This window comes from Protobothrops mucrosquamatus, unplaced genomic scaffold (genome assembly GCF_001527695.2).
Source record: "Protobothrops mucrosquamatus isolate PMUCROS unplaced genomic scaffold, P.Mucros_1.0 scaffold3430, whole genome shotgun sequence".
Lineage (NCBI taxonomy): Eukaryota > Metazoa > Chordata > Lepidosauria > Squamata > Viperidae > Protobothrops > Protobothrops mucrosquamatus.
Genome location: NW_015389410.1, coordinates 23,829 through 50,216, shown reverse-complemented (window position 1 = coordinate 50,216; position 26,388 = coordinate 23,829). Strand labels below are relative to the sequence as shown.

At 37.0% G+C, this 26,388-nt stretch overlaps 1 protein-coding gene across 1 annotated transcript in view; it reads right to left on the bottom strand.

Moving 5' to 3' along the window:
• OSBPL5 (oxysterol binding protein like 5) overlaps window positions 1–21,908 on the bottom strand; it is a 55,685-nt gene extending 33,777 nt beyond the window's left edge. Inside the window, exons 1-5 of the mRNA XM_015827001.2 lie at window positions 21,752–21,908; window positions 19,221–19,294; window positions 14,105–14,185; window positions 12,722–12,823; window positions 11,497–11,700 (exon numbers count right to left, since the gene is read on the bottom strand). Of these exons, the coding sequence (XP_015682487.1) occupies window positions 11,497–11,700; window positions 12,722–12,823; window positions 14,105–14,185; window positions 19,221–19,294; window positions 21,752–21,887 (597 nt within the window). The 5' untranslated portion in view covers window positions 21,888–21,908. The remainder of the gene's footprint in view (window positions 1–11,496; window positions 11,701–12,721; window positions 12,824–14,104; window positions 14,186–19,220; window positions 19,295–21,751) is intronic.
• Window positions 21,909–26,388: the final 4,480 nt, after the last annotated feature.

Here is a 26,388-nt window from a genome sequence, read left to right as displayed (position 1 = left end):
AGGATGCAGGAAGGCAGGGCTCTGCCTTCTGCGCCCAATTTCACCCTGCTGGGGGCCCTAAAAAGGGCCTAAAATCTCCCTGAAGAGGTGATAAAGAAGGAGGAATGCCTTGCTGATTACGGAGAGACAGCAGTCTTTCCGTTCAATCCAAGGAAAGCCCTCCAAACCAGCAGGGGAAAGACCGTACATTCCTGTGGCCGGCCATTACCTGCTGACAATTGAAGAAGAAAAAGCACCAATTAACACTTCGTAAACAGCATGTTTGGAACTGGGTGAGAATATTGATCCTTTCATTACTACTTTACAACTGAATTTCCTGGGAAAGTCTCCCAAGAAACTAAAAACCTCTGAATGTAAATGGAAGCGGTGTTTTAATTTTATGACGGACAGAAACATACAATACTAAAATAGAAGTAACATACAATTTTGATAAATTTGAGAACTGAGATAACTGTTAAGATTTTCTCTTTGGGAAAAAAAACATTTGAGGAGAAATATAAGAAAGCAATCCTTTGTTTTAAGAGTGGAAAATGGACTTTGGATGACATTTAGTGGTGGATTTGTGTATAGCACTATAATTTGCTTCCTAGCTGCTTGGTGATTCCTAGCTCGGGACAGCAGCTGGCAATGAAGGTATATATTTTGGCATACTTATCATCCTGACCTTCTTGGATTACAAATACCTACAGAGCTTGGACTTTTAACTTCAAGAGCTATGGGAGAGAAAGAAAAATTTGACCTTGGACTATGCCTGGCTGAGACTTTTGAGCTGTTTTTAGAGAGGTTGAACATTTTGAATCACTTCAAACATTGTGGATTACAACCTTGCCTGATTGTCAATTTTTGGATACATGAAACAAAGGTTCACTATAAAATATTGCTTTCAGGACTGAACTTATACTTTGGAATCTATTGGATTATAAAGGATAACATATAAAGACCAGAAAACTAGAGGAAACTTTGATCTACTCTCACTGAGACTGGTGATACTAGAGGATATCCAGGAACGATGCCTCAAGAAAAAACAAACACCTTCAGAAAGAAATATATTCTATGCTGCAACTAATTCACCAAACAATTGTTGAATGCAAAGAGGGCATAAAAAGAAATCATAATGAGACTAAAAACAATTTAAACAATATAAATGAGCAAATCTCCAAATTAAATCTATAACTAGAAAGTTCCCAGATAACGAATACAAAGTATGAACAAATAATCAGAAGATGAAACAGAGGAAATGGATTTAGAGATGAAGGGAAATATAAACAACTATATACAAACAAATACTGCAAGACTTAGCTATAACAATGAAAATGCAAAAGACCTTTTACCCCTTAGGTCTGCAAAATATATCTGATGGCAAAGAAGAAGATTTTAAAAAATGGAATATAGAGCTGTTAGGGGAAATGTCACAACTTGGGAGACAGGGAATGAAAAGAGAAATAGAGGGAGAAAGAAACTGGGAGCTTAAGAAATATAAATGGGCGGAATTCCCCCCAAAAATACCCTACCTAAATTGTCCTCCTCGTGCCAAGCAATTTTTATGAAAATAGAAAGAAAATTCCTGAGCGATCTAATTGCCCTAGCTTGGAAGCTACTTGGCAAAGAAAGAAAGCGAAAGTCAGATTTAAAAAACAGAAGATTTGACCTTTTAGAGGGGACATTATATGTTTAAATACTTGTTTGAATATGATTAAAAGAATGGATGACCCTTAGATATAATTAGACTTTTATAATGAAAGATATGATTTAGAACTAAGATAGCATTTTTTTCTTTTTTTTATATAGGAAATATGAAGGTAAGAGAAGGATTGATATGAATAAAACTTTTAGCTATATAAATGTAATTAATATTGAGAAAATCATAACTGATAAAGATATTTCAAATACTGATGGGAAATCAAACTTTAACAAGAGCACGAAAAACAGGATATTGATTATTGAATTGACATTATTGATTTATGAACTGATATGATTGTTATTTGTATGATATTAGTAAAATATGATGAAGATGTTTATATTTAACTCTGTATACATTAACAGTACCAAAAATTGTAACTGTATTGAGGTGAAAATGGAAAAAATATGGAGAAGAAAGGAGGATCAGGGGAAAAAATACTGGATTGTGTAATATTGAACAGATTTATATTGAAAAAGCTAATGTTAAATATTTGAACCCAGACAACATGCTGTTTACTAAGCACTAAAAACTGTAATTCTTAAAAATTAATAAAAGTTTTATAAAAAAAAGACTTACAACCTGTTCCCAAAATTATGACTGTAGCATTATCCCTGTAGTCACATGATTGTAATCTGGACTTGGCAACTGGCTCAGGTATACTCTGGTTGCATGTAATCATGATTTGTGACTTTCCTAGTCAGCTTCCAACATGTAAAGTCAATTGGGGGAGCTGGATTCACTTAACAATCATGTGATTCACTTAATGACTATGTGATTTGGTAATATAACCATGGTAAAATGGTTGTAAAAATTGGGCCCAGTCACATGACTTATTTATTGACTGTTGTCATTTAGTGACCAAAATTCCACTTCCAGGTGTGGTCATAAGTCAGGGACTACCTATACTGGAACTTCTACGCCTTCCATGTTACACTTTATGACTGCATTGTTTGGTAATGAAAATTCCAGTCACAATTACTGTTGTTAACTAAGGACTACCTGTATCTAAATTTAGGATACGTGCCTTTCATCCTTTCAAGGATGTTCACATACTTATATGAACATTTTAGGTCATTCTGTCAAAAAGTTATCCGAATAACTGAATGAATGTGGCATTTTGCATGGCAATTCAGGATTCAAGGATGGGATGCAATAAAAACAAGTGTGCATAAATAAACATGCAAGAAAGAGGCAGGTAGGAGGCTGGTTCTCAGCAACTTTGTGTAAACATCACTCATTCTAAGTGTTTTCTATGTTTTATACTGATTATTATTTATTTATTTATTATTTAAATTTATATACCGCCCTATCTCCCTTACGGGACTCAGGGCGGTGAACAGGCAATAATAAAAATCACAATAAATATTGAATAAAAAGCCTGCTCTAAAATACCCCATATAAAACCCCTAGCAAAACACAATCAAAACTACGCCAGGCCGGCCGCATGGAATAGATGGGTTTTCAAGGCTCGGCGGAAGAGGCGCAGGTCCGTAGTTGTACGTAGGTCGGGGGGTAGGTCATTCCAGAGGGCAGGAGCTGCCACAGAGAAGGCTCTCCCCCTGGGGGTCNCCAGCCGGCATTGACTGGCCGACGGCACCCTAAGGAGGCCCTCTCTGTGATGATTTTTCAAGATGGATCGGCATGCAGGCAATCAACTGTCCAACAGCAGGGGACAATTCTTAAACCTCTATTGTCATTAGACCCATTTTTCACCTACAATATATCAGGGTTCTTTAAAAGTACACTTTTAATTACTGTACATAAGGTAAGCAAACACCTACTGAACAATGAAAGTATTCAGTTGAAGATAACAAGAACCACATGAGGTCAGAAAAACTGTGCAACAAAGAAACATGTCCAATTATTTTTGCAGTATTTCCTCTTGATTATTTGAAAACTATCAAGAGTTTCTGAAGAATACTCAACATAAGAGCTCTGATTATGAAGACTAGAAAGGATTGTGTATAACCATTAACTTTGCAGTAGTTTGAAGGATCCTTGGATGTTTTTATTTGATCATAACTTGAACTCATAAAAACTGCTGCACTGGTTATTTCTAGTTAATGCATAATGTAGAAGGGCATTGAGTAGTTATCATGGTAACCCTTTAGGATCCAGACTTTCCTCATTCTTCTGCCACTTCATGGATAGATTAATTGAAATCAGCCTTACAGGATACACAATGTGAGAATATAGTTAGGCTGGAGGTGATCTTAAATCCATGCTAATACTGGAGCTGGAATGTAGTTTCCTATTTTGAAACTACCGGTATATGCCAGTTTTAAAATCCACCTTCTTTTGTTCTGTTTCAGTACAATAATAGAGATTTTAATGAATGGTTTCAAGTGATAAGCCTAACTGTCCATAAAAATATGTTTCAAATTGTTCCAAATATATCCAAATGTTCTTTATGTTTCTTGTGATAAATTAAATACAAGACTGTATTATAAAAAAATCTGGTATGGCAGAATTATTCTAAGCCCCAAAGAATCTAAGAGGCTCAGATGAGTCTATTCAACCATTGTTCATTGGAGCACAGGAGAAAGATGCACCCCAGCAGATCAGTTATCCTGGCCTAGATCAGACCTGGGCAGCCTCCCAACCACATCCAGCCCTTTGGTTGTCCCTGTCCAGCCCACCTGAGGTCAATTGGAAATTATTAATCAAATGTAAGTGTATGCCATGCATGAAATACAACTGCATTGCTTTTATTTTGAAGGTGACTCCCCCCCCCAATTTACATGTGTGTGTGTGTGTGTGTGCATGCCTGCACACCTTTACGGTCCTATAAATTCAGCCATCCATAATTTTTCTCTTCTCTTCCCCAGAAGTTTGTTTATTCCCTTCTTTTTCCTCTTGCTGATGAGAGTCCCAATATAATTGAAAACCATGTAATTAGAAAAGCATGCCTATCATTCACTCCAAAGGGGAAAGCCCACCAAGCAGTAAACATACAGTCAATGTTTCATTATGGCAACATTCAGATTCCCACACAATCCCATTAACATGGTTTGAAAAATTTTTGTTCATCCAGTGGCTAGGAAGAAAAGCTGGATAAGCATCAGGCTTCATTTCAAAACTAGGTAAATTCCTGTTGTATAAAACAGGTATTTTAGAGACAACTGCAATAAATTTAAACCAGACAGATTTATATCTCACCTTTATTTCCTATGATTCAAGGCAGCATAAATATGTTGTCTTCTCCCATTTCCCCTAAAACAATGTGAAGTGGGTTGGGCTGATAGAGTGTCACTCAAAGTCACTGAGTTGCACTAGAGTTCATGGTCTCCCACATCTTTAATGACATCATTATTGTGATATATGAATGCAGCAGATCTATGTTTTAATCCCAAAGATTATTAGTATTTTATTTAAAACAAGGATTAATATAGGTGCCCTTCCAAAGGTGGCTGAACTCATGACAGGTAACCAATCTGACCAATGGTAAAAGACCATGAGAACTGTAATTCATCATCTGGACCATCCCTGGTTTAATGCAGGATGATAATCTATAGATCTTATCTAAAAAGACTCATTACTGTTATGCATAATCTTGTATCTGAGTTTAAAATCATCAACTCACTGTTTTTTTCATGTTAACACTAGATTTATTTGGAATTTCTCTCTCTAGCTTCCGCCTTCAGGAAACAATGCTGTACTCTCTCATTCACTCATGTATTTATGGCACATGACAGAAATGCAATTCTGCTATCTGTCTACCTACAGGGGTTCCTTGCAGCAAATTCTAACTTGGGAAAGCCAATATTCCATCTTACTACTTGCCTTTTAACCATCCTTCAAGGCAAATTTTCTTAATTTCATAAATCGTGATATTTGGCATTTCTCCTGGTGAGAGATTGTGGACGCGTTGCGTTTAAAACTGCAGCTGACAAAGCGGGGGGAATACTGCCTCAGGGAAGCTAAGACAAGCCTCGTTGGAACACTTGCCGAACTGGGATCAGCGCTGAGCAGATGGCAAGAGAATGAAAAATCCACCAATGGGAATTAAACAAAGGGAAAATACGACCTATCCTCCTAAGGTTTGCCTTGGGAGCCAATTTCCACGTCTGTCCTGGGCTGAGACCAAACGAAACTGGGGCATGGTCCAGCCAGCAGGGGCGTGGCAACTTGATTGATTGGTCTAATTGGGCTAGAGGACTTCTTTAACCTATTAGTGGATTCTCCATTCTTTCCATGCTGGAGAAGCTGAGAAAGGAATAGAAGGGAGAGTAGACATCAACAATCAAGAGACAGAGGATGAGTCAGCCGGTGGCTGGCAACTTAGTCCAGGTGCCAAAAAATCTGGGGAAAAGTGTTCAAAATCACTCACCAAGCTTCTCCCTTAATTAACTGACTATAAAGCAAGGTGGGAAATTCCTCTTAAAGTTTCCAAAATTCTGTATTTACCCCAAATTAGCATTAAAACTTCCTTACTAGAATCTGTTCTTGACTCCCCTTCAATGATCTTGGCTACCTGCACTGGGCTTGACATTCCTGTACTTTGCAATAGTAAAAAAGAACTCACATACAGTACATTAGCCAAATCCTTACCCAACTACTACAGCTGGAATGCTGCTAGCAATTTCATGGTGGAACTGGGATATGGGACAGGTAATCTAGTGTTCTCCTGATGTTTTAGACTCCAAATGACTTCAATCATCACCAGCCACCATCAAAGATAACGAATGAGAGGATTATTCTCTATAACATCAGGAACACTTCAGATTACTCATTTTTAATTCCAAGCAAATTCCACTGAGTTTAATAAGACTTATACCTAGGTTCTTCAAGCAGCTGAATAGGTTAGAATCTACAATAGCTTATTGTACTTGATTGTTCATGCATTTAACAGATAAATTCATTCTAACTATTGCCTTCAAGCCCTTATTTATCTAATTTTTAAAATGTCGGCATCCTTCTTCCCCTGCCACATTCCTTTAAAAAAAATCATATCAAGAAAGCACTGAATGTTTCCTACGCTCAGCTCCTACGTTATAACTAGGGAAAGAGGAAAATCACAAGGCAAGCTGTCAGATCTTATTAATGTCAGCAGTAGCATTACAAGCCATTATACTGTTGAGGGATGAACTTTGCAACTCTTGTTCAAATTATCTCTTATGTTACCATAGAGATAGCTTTACTTTCTTTCACAAAACCATCCAGTGAAAGACAGTACACACACACACACACGCACACCTGCCTGACCTTTGCTGGGGAGGGCAAATACATAATGCAGCCATTCTCTGCCAGAAATGTCATTAAGTCATTAAAAAGTAGGTCGGAAAATATACAGCTTCAGCAATTCTGATCATTTCCCCATCAATTGTCTCCTGTATTACCATATTTGGTGCCTCACCATTCCATCCACAAAATGCAAAATCAAGATCTTCATTTGATTGGGTTTTATAGCGTATGGCAAACAACAAACTCTTAGATTTGGACTAATAAGGCCTGGATCAAACTATCCCACCTCCACAATTTATTACACAGCTCTATGTAACTCACAAATTATATTTATACAATGTGTTTTGCTTATGTAAACTTTGCCAATGTGGTTTGCAAACTACAATTTATAGTTTAGGATGTGGAACTCTAAAAACTGTGGCTTACTCAATATTTTGAGTAAGTCATTATCTCTTCAATTTAGCCTCTGTTTCAAACTTGCATGACAGGTCAAAATATTTTAATGTATTTCATGACAATCTGGTTTTTAGATGTGGTGGGTCTGTTTTTAATTGTATGCTACCCTGCATTGTTTTGCAAAGGTGTCTATATATGGCAAATAAATCATTTCATCAATCAATTCATATCAAAATATAAAATTTTCCTTAAAGGAAAACAAGAGTAAAAATGTCAATAATAGTTGACTGGATCTGCAGGAAAGAGAATATAAAACCCCTATCATATAATTTTGTTCATGTGGATAATTTATAAACTATAGGGCAAATGGAGATCCAAATTAAGATATATTTTGGTTAGAAAAGATATTTTAAACTGACATTACTGATATTATTAGGAAAATGTAACAAAGATGTTAATATTCAATTGTATATGTATTAACAACAATAAGAATTGTATTTGCCTAATGTGGGAAAATATGTACTACCGGAAGAAGAGAGGAAGCATTGGATGATGTAATATTGGGCCTAGATTGAAGAAGTTAATATGTACCACTGAATTACTATTGGACCCAGGACAACACGTTGTTTATTAAGTGCTTATTATTGTAAAACTAGAAAATTAATAAAATATTTATATATATAAAAAAGGCAGTGATGGAGGAAAGAGAAGTATATAAGGAGAGTTGAGGTGAAGCTTTTTTCAACTTTTTCCAAAAATGACTTGGATCCAGGTAGGTCCTCGCCTGATGACCACATGGGATTCAATATCAGCAAAAGCAACTGCGAATGCCATCACTAAGTGGAGTAGTTATATGATGTTTCACTTAATGGCTGCATCACTTAGTGACAGAGTTGCCAGTTTCAGTTAGAGTTATTAAGTGAGGACTACCGGTACACAAATGCAGGGAGTGGCATTACCAAGATCCTTATAAAGTTAACGTTCCATCATTGTTAGTGATCATCCAAATACTAACCAACAGCTCATAAGGACACTTAAGGAGTCTCAATCTGTACAGCAATTCAAAACATGTGTAGTTCTCCTTCTCCCTATCTGAGGTTGTACTCAGTAATTTCAAACAAAAAAATACAGGAATCGTTTGATTATAGAATTTAATACTCCTACATGAACAGTAACAGTATGATTTTCATTTTAATCTAAGAGTTAAAATTTACCGATGAAGTTCATTTTCTAACAGCTTTGACATAAAAGGTACTATTTGGGGGAGGGAGGGGGGGTCAGTCAGAAGAATTTCATCCGGAGGGTTGCTATTCCACTCTGACAGATCTCTAGTGAGAAAAACTGCACAGCACTATGAAGCCAAAGATCTTCTGTTCACAGAAAATCTCTGGAGCCTGAATGAGCAGCGCCATATTAATTTAAAGTGAAAATCCTCCTCACAGGGTCTCTGCTGTCAGCCTGCTGAGTTGTTACTTTTATCAATGTGCCCCATGCAAGTGTGTGTGCTTCAGGGACACTCCTCTGGAAGACTAAGGCACATATTAATTTCCACACCTCCCTAGAGCTGGCAAGTCCTCTCTCATTAATCACACTCTGGACGCAAATCATATTTACTTGCATCCTGGAGTATTTCATTTCTTGCCTATATATAAATAGAAGCAGCACAGGCCATTGGGGCAATAATCTCTTTATTGTGCAGTAGGGCCTGCATAATGTCAAAGGTATCATTGTAACAAAGACAGCTTTCTATTAGCGAAGACTGACTGAATCGGGGGGGAAATGTCATGTTAAATTCTGATTTAAAAAAAAAGACTATCTAGAATGCTCAAGTTATGGATTAGGGGTGAAATCCAATGTGGCATTTCTGCTGAAGAAACTGTTTCAGAGAATCACAAGGGGCTGGGAATGTTTCCAGAGCCTGCAGAAAGCTGCTACTGGACTGCTTAGCGTGGAATTTTACTGTATAAAAACCTGACTACATTCATATACTGTAAATGGTACTATTGTGGTGAAACATTTAGTTCCATACAGAACTTCCACTGTTGGTTTTCTGCTGACAAATATCCATGGTTTTTCTCTACATTTCAGATATAGACTGGGTTGGCCTATATCTACATACTACATTAATCATAATTTGCATAATCATGGTTTATTCCACACGTCGTAACTGACTGGGAATACACTTTGTCATTAGCTGCATCTACAAATCACAATATCTGGATCTGATCATCAACTCAAATCTATTATAAATTAGTGTGAAGTCACCCAATGCTACCTGCCCTGTCTTCGTATACTACAAGGAACTTGTGAAACTCCCGATTCCAATCACAAGATACTTTTCCACAGCCAGTCGTAACATCCCTTGTAGCTTCTATTGAACTTTTGTGCCACTACAAGTGCCCTCATGGCTGTCTCCTGTGATTTCAATGGATAAGGAAGGGAGAAGAGGAAGGGCTATTCAGCTGATCAAGAGAACCCTGACCCCCATTTTCCTTATTTCCTAATTGTATTTTCTTTTGTGACAGAATTCCTGTGACTGTGAAGGAGCAGAGATTGAGTGGGCAACCAAGGTGAACAGTGTTCTGGTTTTAGAGGCAGGAGTAAGGAAATCCAGAAGTCTCTTCATCATTTCCTCTGAAGCAGAAGCCCAATCAAACCTTAAGCAGCTCAGTTTTCCAAGCTCCACAATATCATATAGATGGGCAAGAGAGACTTCTTTTTTATGTGGGGCAGGGACCATTCCACTACTTCGTATTTGACAGTACACAACTTCCTTATTAAATTAATCAGCTTTTTATACACTAGCTGCTAAGCTACTTGATACAATAGTTTCTTTCACCTTATATTTCTCTAGTTTTTAGTTCCAACACTAAAAGAGGTCATATTCACTCCTACCCAACAAGTGTTCTTTTTATGACCCATCTTCTATATGTCTCAGTCAGAGAAATCCATTATTTATACACCTTACAATTAATTTAATATCAGATACGGCCAGGACCAATCCTTGGTCCCTGCAGCCAGAAGGTTTGATGAAGCAAGAGCCCTGTAAATAGGCAAATGGATCCACAGAATCACAATAGAAAAAAATACCACATTTACTATGCTTTCAAATATATTACACCCGAGGCAGACATAATTTGTTTACTGTGGTATCCCAGAGGTCCAGAACTGTTTTCAAACTGGCTTAGAATTCTCTAAAAGGAGTAATGCTGAGCTGAAATCTGCTTTGAAAGATTCCCAAAGTTTTCCAGTGTGAAAGAGGTTTTAGTTTTTCTGAGAAATTCTACGATATTCCACTGATATTTTTTGTCTTTGTTGTTGGAGATAACTACTGCTGGCCTTATTGTTTTCTGGTACACGCTGTTCTATCACCCTGGAGCTGGATGTTTACACTTTTACAATTGTAAACACCTAATGTGAGAAGTTACCACATGATTTATTTCCTTGGATTTAAGTCAAATCTGGGAGGTTGCAAACTGCTGAAAGGAGAAGCATGCAATGAAGGACCTTTGCACATCTGTTGGCCATATCGTAACAAAATAACTGTAAGAGCATAATATTCTACCTAGTAAATGTCACTGAAAGTCTCACCGTTGAAAAAAAAATGAAAGAAAATAGTATTTGATTAAACTAAATAAGGATTGGCAAGAAATATATTTAGAGAAACAATTTTGTTCAAATTGTGAATGTATTCAGCTTTTCTCCCCCCTCCCCAAAATTTAAAACCCCAAGCTATTTCTTTAAAAATTTAGTTAGCTGCCAAATTCTCAATAACGCAATTTGCAATATACGGGATACTGAATTACAATATACACAATAGACAAATGACGAAAACTCACAACCAAGTCACAAATGGATTACATGAAGCTAGAGTTAATAACAAACTGTTAAGAGAAACTGCTGTGTCATCGTTGCAATGGAAACCTGGTTAAAGCATTCCCTCCCGGATAGTGCTTTTAGCTTGAGTGGACTTTCAACATTTCAGCTTATTTCATTTTTTAACGTGTGTCAGTGTGTTCACAGAAAAAAGTGACAATAAAGGTTATCTTATTTTATTATTAGTGGGGCACACATATACGCCTCGCAGGATTGGATCATTAAACAAGCTGGTTGCTACACACAAAGATGATTGAAACCTCAATAGCCCTCAGTAGTTTTTGTGCATGTTGGTAGAGCCCTTCTAGTTTCCTGCAAGGAAGCCTGATATAATCTGTTCAGATGAGCGTTCTTCTTACCTTCACAGCCCAAATGGACTGGTCCAAAGGATGGAAAAGTTTGAAACAGAAGCCATCTTTTTTGGAGGGTCTCTCAATGAGCTCACAAGAATGAAGCAAAATGGTGCCCACCCACTGTCCAGTCTTTGGAGTTTTATAGATTAGGAGCACTCCAGGTTTCAGTACACACCACAGTTTAGTCCAGCTCTTCAGAGTGCCACGTATCTGGAGAACAAGAATAAGGACAAATACTCTAAACCAATAAAAGAGTTTTTTTAATGGTGCAGAACAAGACCTTCGTTCTAAATTCAGTTATTCCAAGTGTCTTATTTAGCTCAACTACATTAAATGTTTTGAGGTTTAAACCAAGCTTCCAGTTAAAACTCTCTGAGAAGAAATTGGACAGGTTATCTCTTAAAAAGCTAATGAATAATTTTTTCCTTTTCCCTTTCCCTTCAAGTCTTTCTCCTCAATCCCAAATCACAGTCACATTTAAACAAGAAGTGCTCCTTTTAATTCCTACAGTCTCTCACTTCTGGCCTAAATGAATCTGTATATTAGTGCCTTTGAGTTATTCTTGGCTTCTGGGGACTGCCTGGAAAAGTCCATGCAATTTTCTTGGCAAGCTTTTTCAGCAGTGATTTGCCACTCCTGGCTTCCTAGGGCTGAGACAAGGGGGCTGCCCCAAGGTCACCCAGCTGGCTTTGTGCCTAGGATGGGGCTAGAATTCAGTCTCCAAGTTTCTAACTTGGTGCCTTAACATATACTAAATTGGCTCTCGTGTAAGTATTACTGTTGGCTATTTTTGCTATTTAAGTTGTGTATGTATGTTAGCACTGTAAACTGCTCAGAGTTGACTAATGATTGGAGTGGCATATAGGCACAACCAAACAAATAATCGAACAATAAAATTGTGTGGTTTTTTTTAAAAAAAGGAAAAGATGGGAATAATAGCTGTAAGCCATACAAAAGCATTTGCTAAACAAATCAAGGATGCTACCAGTCCCACTGATAATATTCTTCCTTCTTTTAAACTGTGCTTCCTCTCCTGTTTTGCTACAAAGACACGATCTCTACCTTGGCTATGACTTCAAATATATTTATTGCTTGTTTCCCAAGAGGGCTATTTTATAGCAGTAAATAAATTCTGGGTAGGAAGCAGTGAATGAATTATAATGCACAATTCTAAAAACTGTTCAGACTCCTTACATACATATTCTTAAAACGACATTTTGCATCAAATTACCTTCAACCAATCTGCCATAATGACCACACGGGGATCTTTCAAAGCACTGAAGAGTTGTTTGGTGGCTTTTTTCTTCTCCTGCCTGTAGTTTTTTTTCTGAACCTATTATATCAGAGAGATAAAGTATCAGTCAGGAACACATTTTTTTCCTCTTTCTATTACTGGCAAAAAGAGAGAAAAAACAAAGAAAAGAAGATAGGCTATGTTCCCCATTTAAGTGGCATTCCTCTGCCCCCAGAAACAATTCGCTGGAAATATTTTTGCAGCATTAAATACAACAGCAATTGGGTTCCATCAGGTATTCCCCTCTTCCCTTTGTCTGTAAAATATTTTTATTTTGGTATTCGACTCATTACAGTTCTATAGCTACTCCAATCAAGAACTAACCTGTTACTCATTCATACAACTAACAAATCCTCATAGGATTTGGGGAAAAGTAAATAGGGGTACATATGTTACCCTGTGTCTTCAGGAGAAGAGTGTGATACATTTTCATTACTAAGAAATAATTTTGAAAATAAATGCCTTAAAATTGAAGAATCTGCCAGAAATCTGGAAGTTGCATTATATAAATATTATCCATTAGTCAAAATAAATGTTTAGACAACTAACTGGTTTTCAAATCTCTAGAGCGACCAGCTTATTGCAGTAATCATGGCATGCATAAAAATATGTACATACTCACTATCGAACAAGGTTCATGACCCCCCCCGCAAATATCTTTATTGTGTATATTATGCAAATAGTTTTAGTAACCAAAGCACCTGCTTTCATACTGATATTCTGAAGGAATTCTGAAGAGCCATATACAGTAGTGTGTGCACATGGCTGCAAAAACATTGAAATGTTAAGGGACTATGGCTTGGTGGTGACAGGAAATACTGGCCTTCCTGGTATTGTTAAACTACAAGTCCAATAACCTAGCAGTGGGGCCAAAGATTAGGGATGCTAGAAGTTATAGCTTAATACTTTCTAAAGGGTAATACAAGAGATCTTAAGTTCAATTCCTGATATCTCCAGATAATATGGATAGAAAAATCATCTTCTTAAGATCCTGTAAAGACTGGAAAAACCAGATTCATTAATCTAGTGAACAAGGCAATCTGCTATGCAAAACTATTTTAACTCATTTTGGGGATATATAGCAAGGCCTAAAATAGGCAGAATCCAGATTAGAATCAATTAAATAAACAAATCACCATTATGAAAATTTGAAGGACTTTGAGAATAATAAATGCAAGGTTATTTTAGAGATTAGGAGACCTTAGTTGACAAGGCTGTTTTGCATACTGTTTTCAGCATGATGTATAGTAAGACTGTTTGTTTGCCTATGCCTATGGAAACTTAAGAACAAAGGATGCAGCTTAATCTTCTTCCATCTACCTTTAATGTTTCCTTCTTATTATTTCTTCCAGTAGGAGATACACACTCCTTATCAGACCCATTGCAAAATTTGTGCTCAGTCTATGAAAAGAAGAAAAAAGAAAAGACAGGAATTAGATAAATATGAAATCATTTTATAATTTTTTTTATGATGATGAACTAAATGGTTTGGTAGGAACATCTGTAATATTGAAACATGGAGAGAATGTGGGCACTCTGAAATGGCTATCATGGTAAAGAGCTTCCTATATAGAAAATATTCACTATAGATGGATATGGATGTCACAAGAACCTCATTTACCAGATGTTAAATTTGTAAGTTTATTCCTTGACATAACCACCACCCTCTCCCTCAATGCAGTGATGATGATGATGATGATGATGATTACTGAGGATTTAATACATCAACTTATAACTGGTCACTTAGTGACTGGTCAAAGTTACAACAGAGCCCCCAAAAGCTACTTATAACCTGGTTATGAAATTACAACGCCATATTTACGACTGTTATGACTTATGACTATAATTGCCAGGCTCAATTACAGTTGTAAGTCAAGGATTATCTGACCATGGAAATGTGTTCCCCCATCCTTCCACTATGTGTGGAGGAGGGAGCACTACTACAACAAAAAACAATTTTAGTTTTAGATAGTAGCAATTCGATGGAAAGAAAATCCAGGCCAAAGATTTATACCCACATTATTTGTGCAGCACAAAAATAACAAAGATAATCATGCTTTGATAACCATAAATGTTCCTATAATGTTTGAACTCTAAAAAACAGGACTCAGGGAGAGATGATAAACATTTTGTTCTTAAAATCATACTTGCTTAGATCCTCTATTAACAGAAACAGTTGCCAACAACATCTGACTTGGCTTGATAGCAGATATTAGGGCCGATACAGTGCACAGACAGACACTGTTAACTCATAAATATAAACAAATATCAATATTCATGCTGTGTTGCAGTTTTTGTTATTTGCATTCTATTCCCACAGTTTGCTCAAGGAAAAGGCACAACTGCAAGGTCATTTTGCTCCAGTTTGTCTATCTCTCCTCTCCTCTCCAACAATGTTGGAAAAGAAGGTGAATAGCAATAGTAATCAATATATTCTGACTCTCATTTTTAGGCTACAGACAGACCACTCACTTGGCAGCTCAAGTGAAAATGCTGGTTGTGAAGGCAAAGAGTTTTTTGTTCCTCCAGTGCATTTCAAAATAGACCAGGGCCAATTCACCACTGATAATTAACCGGTTTTTTCCCTACAATGCATGAAGATGCTCTACTTAACAGTTTCTCAATAATATGCCATACCTCAATCTTGTTGCCAACCCATTGCTGAGGCAGGCTGAAGGTGTTCCTGTACAAAAGTAGTTTCCTATCTGATGCCAGCAGAAGGCCTCCCATGAAGACATTTTAGATTGAATGGAATTGTCTTTGGAAGTCAGCAATCTGCTGGCCATGCTCCAAATGTTCCAGGGCAGAACCGCACCTTCCATTCAATTGTTAGGCATGGCAAGTTTTACTAGGGCCAGCAGGGACTAGATACTTCAATGGCACAGTCAATTATTGTTATTTATCCTTGTTCTATCATGGAAATATCAACCTAATGGAATGTGGACTGCAGATTTACCAAGTTAGCATTACATCACTACAACTTGCAGTCATAATCAATCAATCCATCAATCAACCAACCAACCAACCAACCAACCAATCACCCAGGACTTATATGAATTCTCACCTCTACAAAAAAAAAAAGTTCCTCAGGAGTTTGTCAGGCATCAGTTTTCAGAAAAGATATAAGCATTTACCATTTTTTTAGTGAGATAACAACATGCTATAGCCATTTGCTTCAGCCTTTGATTCCCATAATGGAAATTCCATTAATTGGATATACAGGAAGTTTGGGTTGATCCATACTTTGCCCTAGCATGGAGATAAGCCATCTATTTGTTTCAGAAGAACATGACTGAATGACATAATTCTTAGCCCAGCTAGCCTGCCAGAAAGGCAAGCAATTTCCAATTCTTCTGCCTTCTGATCAGAAATAGTGCTTTTCCACCTCTGCTGTCACAGAGGTGTCCAGCCCATTTGATGCGCTTCACTGCCTCTCACAGAAATGTCTCTTTTCCAATTGGTTGGTTTATGCTGTGAGCAGGAACATTCCCCTTGTTCTTTGCCTTTGATTGTCATTTCATACTGGATGGTGAGGCTGCCTGTTGTGGTGGTGAGGCTGGACTTTTCTTTTTAAGGTTCAGAAGCAGAGCAATCAAATATTAGGTAAAATCTCCACCTTGAGTTATTTATACAAATAATAAAGGTAGGATATAAATAAAATAAAAATGAAATAAAATGCTGGCTGTCTCTTTGGGGGTTATTTATTTAAGATATTCAGGTTGGAAGAGCTCTCTGCCTTGTTTGCTTTTTGGCCCAAGTGACAGAAGAATGGCAGAGCTGTTTCTTTTTTCCCCCTCATTTTCACCTTTAGTTAAAATGTATGCTTACGGAAAAGAAAGCAAACTGCTGCTTAATTTCCTGAGTGAACGGAGAAAAGAAACAGGAATCTACCAACCAGGGGCTGTGTTAATTTTAGTCTGGATCAACGTTTTGGCCTCTGTGTGTCTAAAGTAGAGGAAGGTCTTAGGTTCTTACTATGGCTTTAGTAGTTGCTTGATATGCAGAAAACAACAGGCAGAGATTTTAATAATGGAATGCTACATAATGCCACCTGCTGGTTTCTGCAGATGAAACTTCTATGAAAGCTGTAGGACAGGCATGTCAAACTCGCGACATCATGTGATGTTGCGCGACATATCGAAGCTTTTTCGCCATTGCCAGCAATGGGGTGGGCGCAGCTCCGGTATGATGAAACCAGCCCGCGGGCCGGCAGTTTGACACCCCTACTATAGGAGAAGGAGCTAAGCTCTCTAATGCAGACAAAAGAGGCTAAGGAGGTCACTATCAGGAATCCACATGTACAACATGAGCATCTAAATCTATGTATTCTAAAAAGTGGAAAAATGAAAGTTAAAATGCCTATTGGAAAAGTGAATAAGAGGCAAAAAATAATTCAGACTGAGGGCACCACTAAGCTTGACCCAAATATCCTGGGATTGTCTTCTCCCCAAATAAATAGGACCATGACAAAGAATATGACAAAAATTGTATTTGATTAAATTTATTTACATTTAATTTTAACATAAATCACATCTCTCATATTCTCCATTTTATTACTTTCTCTTTTCTCCCTAAACTTATTTTCCCTTCTTTTATCTGAAAATTACAATTTAGTTTCAACTTGGAGAGGTTCAGAGGAGGAGCTGAATTCAAGGCTTTTGGGGAATGTAGACTATGCGTCCCTCATGCAGATCATTTCCATTATGCAAAATTAAAGCTTGTTTAACCTTCTTTAGGTATGGAGCAGATATTTTATTGTGGTATTTAAAAAAGCAGAGCAACTTCCTCAGAGATCAGAGCATGATTTAGTGGAAATATTACACATATAAACAACACATGTTGTTTCCTTTGTGTGTGAAACTAGTGCAAACACAACCAGGGTGAGCTGGTTTCTAGCTTATACATCAAGAATAGCCACAATCAATTTGCCCTTTAAACAGAGATCCATCCAGGAAATAATGGCAAAACACTGCAGCTAGGTGTGGGGAGTTAAGCGGCTATAAGATTGTTCCCTCATAACAACAATAATAATCAGGAAATTGGTGCTGAATGCCAAACACTGAATTGTAACCAGCAACAAAGCCGTTTATAGTGTAGCATTTGAACACACAAACATTTATGATACGGTTACAGAAACCTCCAAATCAGAACATGAAATAATGATTTGAAGTCAAGGAAGCACATGAATATGGAGAGAGATGTTCTCTCTAACTGCTTCAGGAGTGCAAGTCAAATTTAATTCAGAATGAATTTCTGAACAGGATTTAAAATTTAAATTGGACTGATTTTGCCCATTAAACTGCAAGTGCATAATGTGTACAAACGGTCCTGTTTCAATTCTCTGTGTGTTTGATTTGATGCATGAAGCTCATCCAAACTGGTTCACCACAATGAATACCTGCATAGGCTTAGTACCTCTTCCACGATTGTCTGGGCAATTCTAACCACCAGGGTCAAACTAAATCAAATATTTCAAATTAAAATGATCACCTGGTGGTGGTTTTTATATTTGCTCAGCATTGCAAACATTTTCCCTACTCTGGAGGTTATGACAAACCTTTAGAGCTGGGAAAGGGGATTGCCCCCACATTTGTACAGGTAGTCCTTGACGTATGACTATAATTGAGCCTGGAATTACAGTCATAATTCTTGCAGGTCATTAAATGAATCACCACATAACCACACCGGATTTTATGACATTTTTTTCCAGCAGTCATTAAGCAAATGCCTCAATTATTGAGTGAATCCATTATCCATAATGGGCAATTTTTGCCTAAAACTGGAAGCAAATGCAGATTTCCAGCAAAAAAACATTATAAATTGTGGTCACATGACCACAGGATGCTGCAAACAACTTTAAATATGGGCCATATTATCCAGGAACAACCAGACCCACACATGAAGAGTTTAAACTAGCTACTTTATTGTTCTATATTGCCTACTTCAAGGAATGGTCCCAGAGCGGCAGTTTGCCCCGGAAAAGACTAGATAAAATTCAATGGCATTCAGATTCCAGACTAATTCCCCACTTGACCCCTCAATTGGAACAATCTCTTTCCGACGGTTGCCAAGAGCCCAAAATGCAATCATGTTACTGCATGGTGTGTGGGTGTGTGTCAGAATTTTGAATTCAAGTCATAAGTAGCCCTGGGGATGTCAATCGTAACTTCAAACAGTTGCTAAGCATCTGTTCTAAGTCAAGAACTTCCTATGATGTGCTTTGGATAATGATCAGCTACCCTTGAATGTCAGAGTAGATAATCATATCCAAAAATGGCATAAATTAGTGAATCTTTCACTTGTCTCTAGTATAATGCAACAAGAATTTAGCTACAAACACAGGAAATTCACTGTACAGCACCAGACATTTTATCCATTGACTGGTCAACTTAATCCAAGTTTAATAGGAGCAAGAATTATCTGTAATCATCATTACCTTATTAGTAGAGTTTGGTGTCTGAGGAATCTCATCCTTCAGTATGGGCAAACTATTTCCTTCCATGTCTTTTCCTGAAACAAAACATTAAACAAAGCTTTAAGAACTGCTGAAATACATACTGTGTTTTTAAAGAAATCAAAAGCAGATGTAGTACACAACAATAACTACACCTTAGGGTTGCATACTACAGAAAAGGAAGTGGGTATTTTCTTCAACCATATGTCTTCCAAATATATTGGATTTTGATTTCTGGAATTCTCTCACCACTATAAGCTTTGTTCATATTGGGTAGGAAGCTATTATAAAAGGTGATGTCCAACACGTATAGAGGACACCAATTTAGGGAAATCTGTAGCATGCTACCTTTGTATTATTCTTTGTTTTTGAATGTCTGTAGCAATTGTAAACTGCTCAGAGTAGCTGGGAGCCTGGTAGCATATAAATTTAACTTCTTCTTAGAATGACTGGGCTTGGAAATCTCAAACTCCTTTCCCAGCTTGATCTTTTCAACCTGCCTTCCCTTCTGCTTTAAGTTAGTAACTTGGTAATTCTCACTGTTATTATTTATCTTCCAGAGAAATACTGCTTAACATCATTTGATTAAACCCAATGTTTCAGAGAGATAATGGTCTGACAATACATATTGTCTCTCTAGTGAGTAAAAGCTAAAAACAGAAAAAGAAAATAATCTTTACAATGCAGTCTCTTGACCATGTTTCTTGGTGGCATCTGTTAAAGAGATTTCAGCTTATTTTCTCCCCTTCGGAGATTACGGTAATTTCATAAGAGAATAAACAAAATCCAACTTTAACTTAAAAAAAGAAATAAAAGGTAAACTGTAATGAATATTACATTTAGATATTAAAATATATTTTTTCTGTTATACATAAATATTGAGTTTGTCTCAACTAAAGACAACAAATCTATAAGATAATGCAAAATGAATACTATAAGGAGACCACAACATGGTGGGGGAAGTCTGCTACAAATGGAAATAACTTTTAGGAAATTTGAGTACAATCCAACTAGTTACACCAGATTATAAAATTCTACAGAGAAATTATGACTTCATGAGTGTACAGTTCCCACCTTTATACAGAGAAATAAAAATCAGGAGACAATAAGGCTTAACTAGCATCACACAAATAAAAAAAAAATCCAAATTCTAATATAGCTTTCTGGCTATACATGTGGTTCATTTTTAACATGGCTTAAGGTTGTTCGCCCTGACCGGATCCCATTAAAAATCTCCCCAAAATTAGTATAAAATTAATCTGTTATAAATTTATAAAGAAAAATTGATTAAAATTTAAAACATTAACAAAAACCACATAAAAATTTAACTAACAGTCGGCGGGACTCAGGCGTTCCTCTTCCCGCCCTATATTTAAGTTATTTATTTTTAAATAAATAAATAAATAACAGATAAATTGATTTCTGAAGCAAAAATCCTCTACTTTCTTTCCTTGCCTTATTCAGCTTCTTGTAGATTCCAATTTTTAATGATAGCTCGGAAGAACAAGATTAGGTGTCCCCCTTTTCCTAGGTCTAACGCCCTGCTTCTTCTTCCATACCTCTTCCATTTCTTTCTTCCAAGTCCTCCCTTTCTTTTAAATAAGGACTCAAATTTAACCATTATTTTTAAGGAACACATATTAATTTCCCCAGGTGCTTTAGGTCAGGATAAGCAGAAACCCCAATTGTTTTATAGTATAACTCTGGTTACTGTTTTAGGTGATTTTAATGGTATGTTATTTTCCTTATATTTTTGCTTTACTATTTCTTCTATGCAGTTCCAAAATCTAATTGTCTGAGTTTGGTAGACATATAAATGTTCTAAACAAATACACAAACAAACTTCTCTTCCTATAAACCTGCCCAGTATAATTTAATGTAGGGGTAGTCAACCTTGGCTCTTTTATGACTGGTGGACTTCAACTCCCAGAATTCCTGAGCCAGCACAGCTGGCTCAGGAATTCTGGAAGTTGAAATCCACGAGTCATAAAAGAGCCAAGGTTGACTACCCCTGATTTAATGGATCAAGGATGACAGGAGCCCAATCTAAACAAATCTGGACGGTCAGAGGATGTCCAAGCCTGAATTAAGAGCTTAGAAGATTTTGCAAGAGTGTATACCAACACTATTCTTAATAATAATCCATAGGATATGCAAAAGTTAGGCTTCTCAGATCTACTGAGTTTCTCACTTGCATTCCAAAGTTCCCCAAATAGGTATAAAAACTGTGGCTCAAGAGGATAGATCAAAAAACACAGCACCAAGTTCCTGAAAACATGGTCAGGACTATTTTGTCCATATCAGAAGCTGGAGCTTATGCACAAATCCTTTCAAATACAAACCTAGTCTTTTTTTGTCTCCAATATTTTTTGGGCAGGTCAGAAAATCATCAGGAGTTGGAAATTCTTCCAAATCTACTACTGCAAGTTACAACAACTGCTCAAAGGTCTTAATTTCCCATTTCTCCATCTCCATTGTGTAGCACATTTTAAAATATACTGAAACACACGCACCTGGGCTAATGGGATAGATCTCATTATCAGCCCCAAAAAACAAGTTCCGGGTCAGCTTGCGAGGATCAATTTTCTGAGGAGTAGATGCAGCAGGACAGAGTGAGAACCTTCGCCGGAAAAAATTTTCTTCCTTCATGGCATGTGCTGTAGGGGTTTTCTGAAATTAAGAGATAAAAATAATCATTTGTAGCCTAATTTTGTTGTTTATTTTTTGCTTGCTTAAATCAATCCATTTTTTAATTAAAACACTTGACTTTTTTAAATACAGAAATGAACGAATGAGTTAACATAATATGACAAATATGCCAATGACGGAGTTTAATATTTTTATTTATTTTAATAAGCTCAGTATTACATCTCAACTATTCAACCAAATGCAGCCTAAAATTAGTTTTGGTCAGGCAGGCTTAATTTAAAGTATACTATTTGATCCATGCCTGCTACCCACATCAGGAGCAGTCAGGATGCTTTTCCTACCTTCCATTTCTGCTTCTTATATAGTTCTTGACTGTATTGTCCAACCTAGAAGCCAATGCCTAGATTTCACAACCACAGAAAATGGTTCTTTAAGCTTTAAATCACAGATTTTTCCTAAAGATTTCAGCTCAGCTCAGAAAAAAATTATCCATCCATCAGGAAAAAAAGACTGGCCTGATTAGGTTATAGGCCATCCATTCTTTTCTGAAATAATCAGCTATTTCTTATTTGGTGTCCACTAAATGTATCAAGCTCAAATATTTTGGCCATCAAATAAGAGAGGACTCAATGGAAAAGACCCTGATGTTGGGAAAGACTGAAGGCAAAAGGAGAAGGGGAAGGCAGAGGAGATGAGATGGTTACATAGAGCAGAGGTTCCCAACCTTTTGGGCACCAGGGACCGGTTCCGTGAAGAAAGGTTTTTCCACGGACCGGAGAGTGCATGGTGTGTGTTGCCTGCATCCCACAGATGGGGCTTTGCTTGTTTGTGTGGACCGGTTGCTGGCATGCCGCGGCCCAGTACCGGTCCATGGACCGGAGGTTGGGGACCCCTGACATAGAGTCATCGACGCAATGAACTCGAATTTGAACAGACTCCCGAAGACAGGGAGGACAGGAAAGCCTGGCTTGCTGTGGTACATGAAGAGTCAGACACAACAATCAGAGACTGAACAACAAAAACAGTAACAAAATATCTCAACAATAAAATCTGATTGACATTTAGTTAAAAACACAAGCATAATGCATTGCTTTGCTTTGCTTATCACACAAAGCCTAATGCTTGGATGTCCATATCGTGTTAAAACGTCGTACAACTGGCTCAACGTTGGCTTTATGCAACGTGTTAACCTATGATTCCAAAATTCCTAGGCAATGACTGTGCATTGTAACTCCATATGGGGTGGCCTCTAAATTGAAGGAGACTGCATAATGCCATAATCATATTCTGTTTACTTTTTTCCTTTTAATATTTTAATTTTTCTCTGTGTGCGTGGGTGTGGGTGTTTCTACTGCTGCTATTGAGGGAGAACTGAGTAAAACCATCTTAGAAACCTTGGAAGGCCAGTCCAACTAGGTTTAATCAGTACCAATTAATCAAATAATTATTGGTTAATATCTAATTTATAAGACTAAAAATTAAAGATTGTTTATGTTAGTTTGCCTGTCTTAATACAAAGAAACAAAGCGAGAAAATCTGGGAAATACACTTTCCTTCTCACAATTTTTGCTACAGTGTATCATTAACAATATAGCAGATAGTCAGCAATGCACAAATGTAATAATACTGGATGAGTAGGATGTTGGGAATGGTTAAAAATCATGAATTATATAATAATACTCTTCTTAAAGGTGCATTTTTTTCTCCAAAGGAACACATATTGCTAAATTACGCTAGAGATAAAATTGAATTTCTTAAAAAAAATAGGTTTATCTTCAAAATACAAATCAGAATAATTAACGTGTGCTTTAAAGTAAACATAAAAATAGTGTTTCATAAAATTAATTAATCTTTAAAGGTGGAGCTCTAACAACATCAGTACTCATAGTTTTAGCAACAGAAATACAAAAGAGCAAACAAACGTCTCACACTCTTTTATTATTGTGTATACAACAGAGATTCTCTTAAAAAGTGCAAGGCAGGAAACAGCAGATAATTCAAACCGCCTTTTGCTAAGCTGTTCCAAAAAACTGACAATAAACCTAATGTGTTCCAGACATTTCAGATCTTATTTTTTTATCATGGGATTTATAAAAATGACATTGCTGAGCTAAGCCAACTTTCCGTTTTAGAAGTAACAGATTATCCTTCCATATGCTCCTTATTTTATCATAGCTGTTTGGGAATAATGTGTTTGCTGCTTCCCATGTGCATCAGCCATGTTGCTCTCATGTGATAAAATGCAGAAATCATACAGAAAAGGTAGGAACAATTACTGAAGGATCGACTGGGTGGTAATGTCAATTGAATAATAATTTTCTTCTCTTCCTTGATGTTCCCACGGTTTCTCTTAGGTTCTAGAATGGGAGATGGGCCAAGGCAGTGGTGGGATTCAAATATGTAAACAACCGGTTCTCTGTGTGGATGCCGCTTTCGGAAGTCTATTCTGGGCCTGGGCAACAAACAATTAGCTACCGGTTCTGCCGAACTGGTGCGAACCGGCTGAATCCCACCACTGGGCCAAGGGACACCAAAGCTCAAACTTCCTGTATTAAGCTACTGCTCTCTCATTCAATCATTTTATTAAATTTTATTAATTTTAAATTGACAGACCTTTCATATGTCTTTTTAGTGGCTTTTAATAGACAAACGGGAGAGGTTAATCTGAAGGGGCACAACAAGATTATATTGTGTAATCACCAGGTCATCACTTCAACATGGATAGCAAGAAGAGAAGTTACAATTATCATTAATCTCTTCTCCAAAATACAACAATCTTCTACAGTAATTCAGAATTCTCGATGAAAGGATCTTAAAGATACCAAAAACTGTGAACTGCTATGTATCATGGTGGGGAACTTATTTTTTATCTCCATAGACCAGGGGTCTTCAACCTTGGCCCTTTTATGACTTGTGGACTTCAACTCCCAGAATTCCTCAGCCAGCCACGCTGGCTGAGGAATTCTGGGAGTTGAAGTCCACAAGTCATAAAAGGGCCAAGGTTGAAGACCAGAGTCTTAATGTGGTTTGTTTACTATTATTTTATTTATTCTATTTTATATGTATAGCCTCCCATCTCACATATGTCACTGAACAGCTCACAACAATTAAAAACAACAACAAGAAGACTAAATATATAGCAAACATAGAATTGTATATACTATTATATCTCAAACACTATGTCTTCAGGCTCTTCCTAAAGGACAGAACAATAAGAGGCCACTTTAAGTTCCACGTGAATAATGTTAATCTTTATTTATTAATCTTTATTAAGAATTTTTATATTATAAAAAAACAGATGAAAGGAAAAAAGTGCAAAAAAAAGAAAATTATGTTAATAAATATATAAATGACATTCTACCTTAACAGATAACTATAATCGTATTGCTCTTCCTCCCTCTTAAATATTTTGCTAACTCCCTCACCTCCTCCTTTAATCTGCATCTTTCTTAATCGTCAAATCATCAGTTCATTTTTTTCTTCTTTCAGCAAAAAGCCCACATAGAGTATACAATGGCAGTGGTTAGAATGCAGTACTGCAAGCTACTTCTGCTGACTGCCGGCAGCTCGGCAGTTCGACTCTCACTGGCTGAAGGTTGACTCAGCCTTTCATCCTTCTGAGGTCGGTAAAATGAGGACCCCGTTTGTTGGGGGCAATAGGCTGATTCTGTAAACTACTTAGAGAGGGCTGTAAAGCACTGTGAAGCAGTATATAAGTCTAGGTGCTGTTGCTATATTATGTTTTCAGTCTTAAAAAAAACCACTGTTTTCTGACCAACAGGTCAATTTCACTATTTTTGCAAATTCTGATATTTTCACAGTCCATTCCTTCACTATGGGAATATCACTATTCTTCCATCATTGTGCATGCAATACAGATAGTCCTCAACTTAAGATCACATTTGAGCCCCAAATGTATGTTGCTAGGTGAGAAATTTGTTAAATGAGTTTTGTCCTATTTATAAGTCAAAAGTTCCCTCATGTGCAAAGTCCAGATTCCAGGAGGCAACACCACCCCATTTTGCTGCCCTTTTATTTGGGGTGTGGAAAAGCTAGGATCTGAAAGCACCTATTCTTCATAGTGCTCATCTCACAAAATATCAATATATCCCATTAATTATATAAAGATGAAGGCTCCCTTAATTAAAATGAGCTTGTTGTTCAGCCTCTGATTGTCTAGTGAGGAAAGAATTCAGCTTGTCTTGCAATCAAAATGTCATACTAGCAAAACAAAGAGGATTTAGACCAGGAGTCTTCAAACCTGGCCTTTTTACGATTTGTGGACTTCAACTCCCAGAATTCCTCAGCCAGGCACACTGGCTGAGGAATTCTGGGAGTTGAAGTCCATAAGTCATAAAAGGGCTAAGTTTGAAGACCCCTGATTTAGACATTAGTCTCACTCTTCAAGCTCTTCCTCATACTCCAGATTTAAAGTTTAGGCAAAATGTCTTAGGATTCTTTTTATTATTACAGCATTCAATTGCAATCTGTAACCAGACTG